The sequence below is a fragment of the Microchirus variegatus genome (genome assembly GCF_963457635.1).
Source record: "Microchirus variegatus genome assembly, chromosome: 11".
NCBI lineage: Eukaryota > Metazoa > Chordata > Actinopteri > Pleuronectiformes > Soleidae > Microchirus > Microchirus variegatus.
The window spans coordinates 28937162-28949229 of NC_139812.1; the positions used below are offsets into that span (position 1 = coordinate 28937162).

General features: G+C 30.1%; 1 protein-coding gene across 12 annotated transcripts in view; it reads left to right on the plus strand.

Annotated features, from left to right (window-relative positions):
- The window catches only part of col13a1 (collagen, type XIII, alpha 1), a 66133-nt gene extending 58485 nt beyond the window's left edge, over positions 1-7648 (plus strand). For 8 of the 12 annotated variants that reach the window (XM_083897305.1, XM_083897306.1, XM_083897298.1 and 5 more), the window contains 2 exons: positions 1949-1987; positions 6857-7648. In XM_083897305.1, the coding sequence (XP_083753431.1) occupies positions 1949-1987; positions 6857-6889 (72 nt within the window). In that variant the 3' untranslated portion in view covers positions 6890-7648. Of the gene's footprint in view, positions 1-145; positions 224-941; positions 1053-1948; positions 1988-2147; positions 2252-6856 lie in introns of those variants that run through there. The other 4 variants (XM_083897304.1, XM_083897301.1, XM_083897307.1 and 1 more) reach the window with 3 other exon arrangements.
- The last annotated feature ends 4420 nt before the right edge of the window (positions 7649-12068 follow it).

The window sequence follows — 12068 nt, forward strand, 5'->3', positions numbered from 1 at the left end:
TCAGTCTTTGCTGCATGTCCAGGACAACGTTCACCAGAGGACAGAAGAGGGCAGCAGAGGGCAGCAGAGGGCAGCAGAGGGCAGCAGAGGGCGCCGTCTCAGCGTCTCTGGTTTTTATTTTAAAAACGGCTGATTTCACAAACAGGGTTTCCGAGGCTTTAAAGGGGAGAAAGGTGAACCCGGTCTGCCGGGCCTGGACGGCCTGGATGCCCCTTGTGCTGTGGTATGGTGCTCTTTCTTTCCCTTCACTGATTACCCAGCATGCACCTCACCACCTCTGACCACGGCCTATACCCAGCATGCACCTCACCACCTCTGACCACAGCCTGTGATTGTTTGCACTTTCATTTAAATAATAACAACCTGCACGTTTGTAGACGTTTAAATTCACTTATTCACTCTTTTAAAAAAGAAATGTCACTTTTTTCTTATTGACTTGATCATTAACATCTGTTAGTTTAATGTTTTCATGAATAACTCAAAGTTCTGAACTAACTGAACTCCTGCAGCTGATCTGTGATGGTGATTCATCTCTAAAGTTATTTAACCACAGTTTGTCTGTTTTTCTTAATAATTTAATCCAAAATCTTTCAATTCTTAAAGCCTTTGCACTGAAGTTGTGTCGGATTTTTTCGCTTTGAGAATATATTCACACGTTAATGACATTTTTCAGACTTAAGTCAGTGTAGAATTGTCTTTTTTCTTCCGATGTAAAATGGATCAAAACATTTAAAATATTTGATTTGATTGATAAAATCATCATGAACTTTAAACTGTGACAGCTGATCTGAAATATTTTTTTTTTACAGTTTTATTTCAGCTGACATTAACGTGCAAAGGTTTTAATGTTAAAAAAAATTACTAGAACTTTTCCTTCTTAATCTCCTGTTTCCTTCACTCTTTCTCTCTCTCTCTCTCTCTCTCTCTCTCTCTTTCTGGAGCACCAGTGATACCATCTCATCTCCATGGCAACAGGAAGTGTAGCCCCATAGATGAAGAGCATCCATATTTAGATGAATCTATTATTAATATTATGGGGGATTAAAAGCAGAAACCTTTAAAGATGATTCACTGTTTTTAGATGTTTTAGTTTTCTTTTTCTGGTTTGCACTGTTTGAAAAGTTATTTTTTCTTTTGTGAATGAATGAATGAATTTATGTATTTATTTATATATTTAATTTATTTATATATTTAATTAATTATTTATTTATTTATTTATTTAATTAATTAATTAAGTAATTGTTTAATTAATTAATTAATTAATGACAGTGTTGTGGTGGATGGAGAGTGCTTGTATCATGTACATGTGTGATGTGTCAGAACTGAGGATTGTTTGTATTTGTTTATATTTAAACGCTGTCAAAACCTTTAAATGTTCTTTAAGAAAGAAGAAGAAAATACATTTTATTAGTCATTATTATCAGTATCTATATATCCGTATATAGATAGATAGATAGATAGATAGATAGATAGATAGATAGATAGATAGATAGATAGATAGATATATATAGATAGATATGTTACTGGACAAACACGGTGGTGATGACAGAAAAATGTTATTCAGTCTTTAATAAAGTTTGTGATGTGATTATAAAGACAAAACATTTAAATAAACACACAGAACTGTTTTTCTCTATTGAAAAAATAGAAAAAAATATCATAATAATTATATAATATTACTATACTGTTTACATGTTTCAAAATGATGATTTACAAACATTATTATTTTATAATGATATCAATAACAATGTAACATCATTACAGAGATATATATATCTGTAATGATATATGTGTACATATATATATATCATGGTTGTCCAGTAGGGGGCGCCCTCTTATCTGATCTCATTGATAATATTCAGTGTTTGAAACAGTTGTAAAATGTTTGACTTTAACATTTTTCATGAATTAAACCCTGTGTTGTTGTTGTTGTTGTTGTTGTTTCCAGGGCGATGATGGTTTACCTGTACCAGGATGTTGGAATAAAGTAAGTGAGACGTTGGAGTTTGAACACGTTTGTGCTGCATTTATTTATTTATTTATTTGTTTGTTTGTTTGTTTGTTTGTCTATTTGTTTGTTTATTTATTTATTTATTTGTTTGTTGATTTTAAAAACTAACATATTTAACTTGTGTTGTTTCTTGCAGTGACAATAACCTTTGGAGTGGCTGATGTTTCTGTACATAGGATATTTATTTTTTTACTTTATCAATATTCTGTTAAACATTTGGAAGATTTAAAAAAAATAAAAATGTTTATAAAATAAAAAAATAAAACCAAAGTTAAAAAAATACATATGTTTTTTGTACAGATTGTTTAATACGTATTATTCTAGTGTTTTATCGTATTATCATATTTTTCTTTTTTTTTATATCTCTGCATTATTTTAATATGATTTAATAAGTAAAAAGTGTTGCTTTATAAACAGATGCATGATATTTGTGCATAATGTGAGGTGGATAATAATGCTTATTAACTTATTGCATTATGTTGTTGTTTTGTTGTTGTTGTTGTGTTTAGACCACGCTGCACTGAATTTGTGAAGCTGGAAAGATTGCGTGTGTGTTTGTGTTCTGCTTTTATTTTGAAAAGTCTGAGTTGAACTCTTCCTCCTTCTGATCAAAGATTTTTTTATTTATAGATTTAAAAATTGTTTTTTTTTTTTTAATTCAACATCTTTGATTTGTTTTGGGTAAATATGTAAATATCAGAGTTAAGGCTGTTCCTTAACAAACAGGAAACACAAACCATTGTCTTCTTCTTTTCAAAATAATTGTTTTTAAATTAAAAAAAAGGAAGAAACTTTCATTAAAAATTCTTAACCAAAAACTATGAAGAAGAACATAATTTATGTCTAAAATAACAATTTAGAAAAAACTAAAAAAGTTAGTTTGTTGCAAATATACGATCAACTCTTATTGTGAAATTATAATTATAAAATGATAACTAACACGATTTTGTGTGGAATCATAATCTGAATATAAATCATTATTTTAATATTTTACACCACAATAACTTCTTTGTTTCCATTGAAAAATAAACACATTTCAAGTTTAATTCTTAATTAAAAATATTAATTATTTTCTATGCAAATTTTCCAAAAATTCAGTATGTAAAAAAAATAAAAAATGAGTAATTCAGTGAAACTGTTTTATTTTTTATTAATTTGAAATATTGGTGAAAGGCTTTTATTTTCTTATTCTCTTTTTCCTGGTGGAAAAGACTTTTAAGCTGAAAATCTCTACTTAAAGGACAGTACGTCGTTTATCACATTAACAATAATCACAGTTTGTTTTGCTTTAAAATCGAGGTCATTTCTGAATGTTTTTACAACGTTTAAAAGAAGTAGGAACTTTTCTGATGAATTAATGATCAATAAACAACAACAATAAAGTGTTCTTCAGAGGTCAAAGGTTAGAGGTCAAAGGTTAGAGGTCAAAGGTCAAAGGTTAGAGGTCAAAGGTCAGCCTTAAATCCTCACGTGTCATGAAGGAGGAAGTCGACACAGACAAAGCTTTTTTACGGCAGGAAAAACAACAAGTCTATATTTTTTAAAGAAAACTGTTTGTAAACATAAACATTTTCACTCTGGTTTCTTTTCTCTGTAAATACTTTATTTTATTTTGAAAGGCAGTCATTTCCTGCTTTACAGCTGTGTATTATGGGATATGTTACAGCTCTTTTTTAAAGTGTGCTTGTATGAGTGACGCTGACTGCACAATGAGCGCCCCCTACAGCGAGAAACAGCCTCAGAGACGACTTTATCTTCACTGTTAGACGGGAAACTGAAGTTTGTAAACCACTCACTCTCCCACACCAAAGTCCACAGAGAAAATCAGTGATTTTAACATCACAGAGACACAGGAGTTCACAGGAGTTGTTGATCCACTGCTGCTATTAGCTAAAATAGGCAGATAGCTAGTTAGCTAAATTAATAACTAGGCTGCTAACAAAGATAAATAGACAGATAACTTGTTAACGAGTTAGCTAGATTTGTAAGTAGACTGCTAACAAACATAGACAGATAACTTGTAAACTATTAGCTAAATCAACATATAACTAGTTACCAAGTTAGCTAAGATAATAACTGGGCTGCTAACAAAGATAAATAAACAGATAGCTAGTTAACTGGTTAGCTAAATAAATATCCAGTTGACCAGTTAGCTTAATAAATATCTTGTTAACCGGTTAGCTAAATAAATAAATATCTAGTTGACCGGTTAGCTAAATAAATATCTAGTTGACCGGTTAGCTAAATAAATATCAAGTTAACCGGTTAGCTAAATAAATAAATATCTAGTTGACCGGTTAGCTAAATAAATATCTAGTTGACGGGTTAGCTAAATAAATATCTAGTTGACCAGTTAGCTAAATAAATATCTAGTTGACCGGTTAGCTAAATAAATATCTAGTTGACCAGTTAGCTAAATAAATATCTAGTTGACCGGTTAGCTAAATAAATATCTAGTTGACCGGTTAGCTAAATAAATAGGTAGATTATCTAACAGATAAATAAATATACAGATAGCTTGGCTAGTTAGCTTAATTAATAAGTACGCTGCTAACAAAGACAGACGGATGACTTAACAGCTAAATATAAAGATAGCTAGTTCACTGGTTAGCTAAATAAATAGTTTGACTATCTAACCGATAAATAAATAAATATACAGATAGCTTAGCTAGTTAGCTTGCTAGTATAGATATTTGAATGAGTTTTATTCTTTTTTTGACAGAAACTTTATTGTTCCTGTAAGAAAAACACGTCAAGTCCTTGTGTTTATAATAAATAAATATTGAACCGTAAAAGAACTTTATTATTGATTTGTGATGATTCAACAAAAACCTGAAAACCTTTACTCAGATTGACCTCAGTGACACAAAGTTGCCACACGAGGCAGCAGAGGACCAGCAGCTCCTGTGTCTCTGTGAGCTAAAATGACGGGTTTTCTCTATGGACTTTGGTGTGGGAGAGTGAGTGGTTAATAAACTTTTTCAGTTTCCTGTCAGAAAACACTGAAGATATAGTGGATAAAACACTGTTGTGTCTGTGTCGCTCACACGAACAAACACTTCAATAAAAAGCTGATATTGTTGGATGTTGCTGTTCGTCCTCAAAACAAACTTTAATGAAGAAAAAACTTTTATTTTAATTCTTTTATATTCATTAATGTTAATGTTGAACGTGTAACTCGTTATAAGCTCATGATCAGATTCAGTGATCAGACTGAAGCTTCTCTTACGTTCTGCTGCTTGTGTGTGTGTGTGTGTGGGTGTGTGTGTGTGTGTGTGTGTGTGCACGTGTGTGTGTGTGTGTGTGTGTGTGTCGTCGACAGCCTTCACTGATTGTTGTCAGTAATAAAGAAACTTTTCTCTCTGATCTTCACAAACCTCACGTTAACTCTCATTTACAACATTTACAACTTTTAGCTTTTTGTTTTCAAACTGTTTCACAATAAGAGTTTGTTAATGAACAGTTAATAAATGTCGTAAAGAGCCTTAAATAACTGCTAATTCATGTTTTAATTAAAGATTTAAATTAACTTACACATGTTATTTATGGATTTAAAAAGCTACCGATAGTAAAAGAAGCATTAGTTAACTCTAATTAAGTATTTATTAACTATTGTTAACATTTATTAATGTTCACAAAGAGAATTAATAATAAAGATAACGTTATAATTAAGTAATGTTCGTTTAAGTAACGTTTTACACTTAACATTAAGGGTTATTATTATGATAATGATAATAAAGGTAACATATGCTTAATTATAGATGATTTAGTGTAAGTTTACATAGTTAAATGTTAATGTAACAGTTATTACTGATATTAACAGTTTTATATACGTAAAATGGTTTTAGCTAAATATCTGTAATATAACGTTGTTTAATGTTTAAGTTAAAATTGTGTTTATTTAGGAAGCACTTTTTTTTTTTACAAAAGAACACATTAAAAAGATGAGATTTAAAAGCCTTAATTAGCTGATGTTGGACAGTTAACGAAGAATAATGATATTTTTCTGTGATCCTTTTATTTTGAAGTGCTTGTCGTTGTTTTGTCAGTTAAATTACACTGATTAAAACATTATTTAACCAAATTTGAGCAAACTTTTTGTTTTATATAAGTCATATATTTAAAAAAAAAAACATCACATTTTTAAAAAAGACTAAAACAGCAGACGAGCTGTAAACGCGTGCAGTGACAAACTCAACCACTAGATGGCGAAAGAGCCACAGTGAACAGTACAGACTCACAATAGTGTCGTACACTGATACAAACATCACAATCATTTTAATGAATACGTTTAACATTAAATAATAATTTTAAGTGGCTAAAATCAGTTTTTCCTTCCACTCACTCTCCCACACCAAAGTCACTCACTCTCCCACACCAAAGTCCATAGACTAATCAGTGATTTTAACATCACAGGAGTTGTTGATCCACTGCTGCCTCCATCACTAACTTACAATGACTGATTTTAGTGAATTCGGCTTTTGAAATATTTAATTTAGTCATTCCTCAGTGACACAAAGTGACCACATGAGGCAGCAGAGGACCAGCAGCTCCTGATTTTCTCTATGGGCTTTGGTGTGGGAGAGTGAGTGGTTTACAAACTTCAGTCTAACAGTGAAATAAAGACGTGAACGTGTTAAACTCAAACTGAAGCTAAACCAGTTATTTTCTTACTTAATGTCTGAAAGAAGGAAGTTACAGATTATATTTGTTGAGAAAATAACAGCATGAATAACTTTTACTAATAAGAGTGTTGATTTAATTGTACTTTGATGGATTCTACTGTATATACATATATATATATATATACATATGTGATTAATGTGTTCACGCGTGTATTTAAAGGGTCAGCATCCGTTCCAACTGGCTAAGAAGTAGCCGCGTGAAGCCGCATCAGAGGAAACTTGAAGAGTTTTATTTTTGTTTTGTTTTTTCAAACCCAAAATAAATCTGGAGTCGGCGTTTTCAGCATTTTTCCGGGAGGCGGGACCCAGGGCCAGTAATGTTGGGGCCGCTCCAGCGGGGGGCGGCGCTGAGCGAGGGAGCGAATCAACACGTTAGCTTCAGTCGGACTGAAACTTACAAACGTCGACGTCGACGATTCTGCGATTGTGTGATTCTGAATTCAGAGCAGCTCACTGACGTGGAGGTGTTTCCATGACAACTCAATACTAACAGAAGGGAGAAAACACTCTTTATGATTCCTTCATCACAACCACTTTCTCTTTCTTTTCTCTTTTGGAACTGTCCCTTTAACTGCAGCTACTACATTTATATATGAAGAAGAAGAAGAAGAAGAAATGAGCAGAATCCTAAAATCCTTCCTGACATCATGTCTGCTAACGTTTGACCTGTTTAAAGACACAGTACGCAAGAACGCCACGTGTTTTAAAACACGTTATACAGAGAAAATATTTTAGAGTTTATTATATTTTACATTTGTTGTTACAAAAAGCAGGAGCTGCACTTTTACGTTCTTCAACTAAAATGAAATCATTTGGTGCATTTTTTTAATGATGTTATAATAATGTTTCAGTAACACATTTATGTCATTTTTTAAGACTCTAAAAAGACAAAATAATAATAAAATAGTAATAATTTAACTATTATTATTACTATTAAATTAATTGATCACTGTAAAACCTGACGCTAGATATACGTAGATATACAGTATATATATATAGATAGATATATAGAAACAAAATATAGTCTAAATTAAAATTATAAAATATCTTTAATTAATTTTTCTTAATTGTTAAAAGGTAAAATACATTTGACTACATACATTGTAATTTTTTTTAAGACTCTAAAAAGACAAAATAATAATAAAATAGTAATAATTTAACTATTATTATTACTATTGAATTAATTGATCATCACTTTAGTTAAACATGTAGATTTATTTTAAAAAAGTAGATTTATTTTGATTATTCTGCACTGTAAAACCTTACGCTATATATACGCTATATATATGTATATATATATATACATAGAAACAAAATATAGTCTAAATTAAAATTATAAAATATCATTAAATAATTTTTCTTAATTGTTTAAAGGTAAAATACATTTGACATAAATATATTGAGGGTTACATAGGGCACCATATTTTTACATTTTAATAATAATGAAGTGCAGTTGATTTCATTTTGTAATCACAAAGTACAATAAATATTAGTATTTATTTACAACATTGTTAAGTGAATATTTACGGCGTTAATACAGAATGGGCAGTTATTACGTACTGTGCTTTAGTCGGAGTTAAAGTGCAACAACAGTGGAGAAAAAAACCTGCTGTGTTTTGTAATTATTGTACAATTTAAGACGTAAAGAATCGTTTGTACAGAAGAAAGTTTGTAAATAGTTTGATTTCAAACACGGAGAGAAAAAAAACCTACGGTCAGTATTTGTTTCTTTATGAATTTATACTTTTTATTCTTTCTTTAGAAAAACATATTTTTGCCTCGTGTTAAACCACAAAAATAATCTATTTTCACATTTCAACAAAGTAAAAGTTCAACGTTTAGTAAAAGTATTTGTTTAAAAATGAGAGAAAAACCTGATATTTAAAAGTATTTTTGAATATATTTCTTAAATATTAATAAAATATAATTATTAAATATAAATATTCAGATATTACCTTTTTAAAAAGATTGGTATTTGTTTGAAAAATATTTTTTAATGATTTAAAAATGTTAAATTGCGTTGCTTTTTATGAATAAACCCGTTTAACAGCCTTTAAAAACAAAACGAAGAACAATAAGTGTTTTTAAGTTTCACACAATCATTCCTTCAGTCACATTAACAGCTGCCTTGTAAACAAACCGAGGTCAAAAATGTGTTGATTTTTATTTATTTTGTTGTTGTTTTTGGTTGCGTTTGTGGTTTGAAACTGAAAGAAATATTTTTGAGCGTTTCATTATTTCGATGAGTGCAAATGTCTGAACACAACAATAGTTAGAGAGTGACAGTTATTATTATTATTATTATTGTTATTATTATTTATCTAATTATGTGTGAGTGAAAAATCTCCTACGTTGCTCAATCTCAAATTTGAGAGTTGCAAGAATTGTGATAAGAGATTGTGTTTTTAGAGAAATATAATAATTTAAGAAGAAATATGTCATATTTCTATCAAATATATATAAATAACAATGTGTTTCACATTTGATTTATTAACGTGATACAAAATGTTTTGTTTTTAATTTAAACAATTTAGTTTTATGCTCAGATCAAATAATAATTTGTGTAATTAAGGACATTTCTGAGCTCCTGAGAGTCAACATTTGGCAAAATAAATAAACAAGTAAATAAAAGTTCTGCGACTTCAGCAAACAAAAACTATTACTACTATAAAAAATAAAAAAAAATTCACAGTTTCATTCTTCACATTTTCTGTGTAAATAACTGTTTTATCATCATTTTACTGAATGTTTTCTGTGAATCTGACGCAGTTTTTAGAACTGAATCACAATAACATTTGGTTTCAGGCTCATTTTACCGAACAGTTTTCTTCTCTGACATTAGGGGGCGCAACTGCGTTAAAGCTGGGGTCGGCTATTTAGTTTCATCCTCAAAACATTGAAATTGTTGCTCTCTTTCCTTTGATTTTCCCTAAATCTTGAGTCGAGCAGGAAAACTGAAGTCACTCGGTTTATATTACAATTAAGATTATGATGAGTGGAATTATTGATCAGAGGCTAAATTATAATCTGCTCACACATCACGTCAAAGGTCAGCGCAGAGGAAGGTTTGACTCAGTATTTACGTCTGAAAGTTTATATTATATTATATTTCTGTTTTGCACAAATATGAAACTAACTTTATTATTATTGTCTTGACGATCATTTTCTTTATTTACTTTGTTTCTGCTTCGACGTCTCGTTTGTGTCATAACATGAGATTCAAACATTTGTCCGAATTTCTAATTTTGTGTCAAATGCAAATGTTTTTTCTTTCTTTACTTCACTTGATGAACTTCTCTGATACAGATGTTAGAAACAGATAAAAACAGATATGATCAACGTCAACAGACAGAGTTTTGGTTTCACTTAAAGATGGAGGAGATAACGACGATGTTCAGGTCTGAGATATTTGCTTTAGGGATCGCTGCTAAATAATAATAATAATAATAATAATAATAATAATAATAATAATAATAGGTCTACATTGTACAGCCCAAACGTGCTGCGTCGTCAAAAACTAGTAGATTCTCCAAAATAGCTTTGACAAAACTCATCAAATCATCAACGCTGTTTTTTTAAAAAGCTTCTGAAACAACGGTCAATTCAAACTGTGAAGGTTCAGACAAACAATATTTACATAAACAAATATAAAATGAATCAAAGGCTGAAAAAATAAACCAAGAAATCCAAAGTGCGACGTGGAAATTTGGTGAAAAACAGCAGAACATCATCAGCGTAGAAGACGATCTGATCCACGATCTGCACTGAAAACAAGACTGAAAACAAGACTGAAAACAAGACTGAAAACAAGACTGAAAACAAGTCTGTCCTGACGCGTCAAACTAATCATTAATTAGCATAAAAACAAAGACTCTCTTCTCGATACAGAACATGTTCTACGATAAACGCTGAATAAAAAGTTCTTCAAGTGAAACAAAAACGACGACACAGTTGCACAATCTTTTCTTTTCTTTGCATTTGTCTGAAATATATTTACTGTAACAAAGACTAATAACGTAAATGTACATAAAAACACTTCTTTATTTCACGTATTTGTTTGTGTTGAACTGAAATTCTGTTTCTGTCAAAGTAGATCCGAGTTTGACGATAACGTAAATGTGGGCATTACAGAATCTGCATGTTCTTGTTTGGCCTGAATCAAACAATATTTACATTTTTATTCTTCTTGTTGTTGTTGTTGTTGTTGTTGTTGTTTTTTCTTCCTGACGTTTGACAAACTCGACATTTGACGATGATTCTTTTTCTGATCCAAAGAAAAATTCTGACAGACGAGTTTTCTGTTTTACTGCGACGTTGAATTGACCTGTTTTTTTCCCCGATATTCAGAACGACTTCCAAAATCACAGCTGAGGTTTTAATGTAGCGTCAGATTATGATTGTGTTGTTTTCATGATGTATGTTGGATTTGTTGTTGTTTTTGTTTGTTTTTTGCTTTCCAAAAGAATTTATTTGTACTTTTTATAACCCTAAAAATGGCAGCTGTGAAACACATTCACCGCTCGTACAAGAGAAAAACCTCCAAAACATTTTGTCACTGACACGAAATAAAGAAAGAGATTTTCAGTGCAAGAGATTTTGTTTTTCTTAATTTGTTGTAAAAAAAACTTCTCTGAATTGTTTTTTTTTTTTTAATGTACAAGTTTTTAAAAGTGAGTTTAACTTTGTTTTTTCTGTCAGGTTTTTTTTATAATTTCAACATTTTTAATGGTTTTTATGGCAGTTTTTTTTATCAACACTTTGCTTTTGAGCGAAAAACAAAGTATTTGAGTATAATTTAAAAAATTATAATTATTTTAATCTTTTTTTTAATTTACTTAGATTGTTCTCTCGGCTCTGCTTGATCTTTAAATTAATCTTTTTTGATAATCTCTCAGCTTTTTTTATTTTATAATTTCATAATGTAAGATTTTTTTAATCTGTTTCTATTTTTTATCTGCATTTTTTGTCAGATTTTTTTTTTATTATTATATATATTTATATTTTTATATATTTAGAATTGTTATATTTCTGAATTTGACCCAGATCACAGAGGACATTTCTTTGTCCAGATCCAGGTCAGTGATGACGTCATCATGGACCAAGAAGACAAGTTGTCCTCATGTCTCACATCATTCATTCAGTCCTTGAATTTATGACCAACTGATCCTGGAAAGTCCTTGAAAAATGCCAAACATAGTGTGGGAACCTTTTAATTAATTAATGTAATGTATGTATTTATTTATTAATTAATTTACTAAGTTATGTATTTAATTATTCATCCATTCATTTATTTATTTATTTAACAGGGACAATAGAGTATTTTATGAATTCTTATTTATGTATTTATTTATTTATTTTATTTTATGAATTTA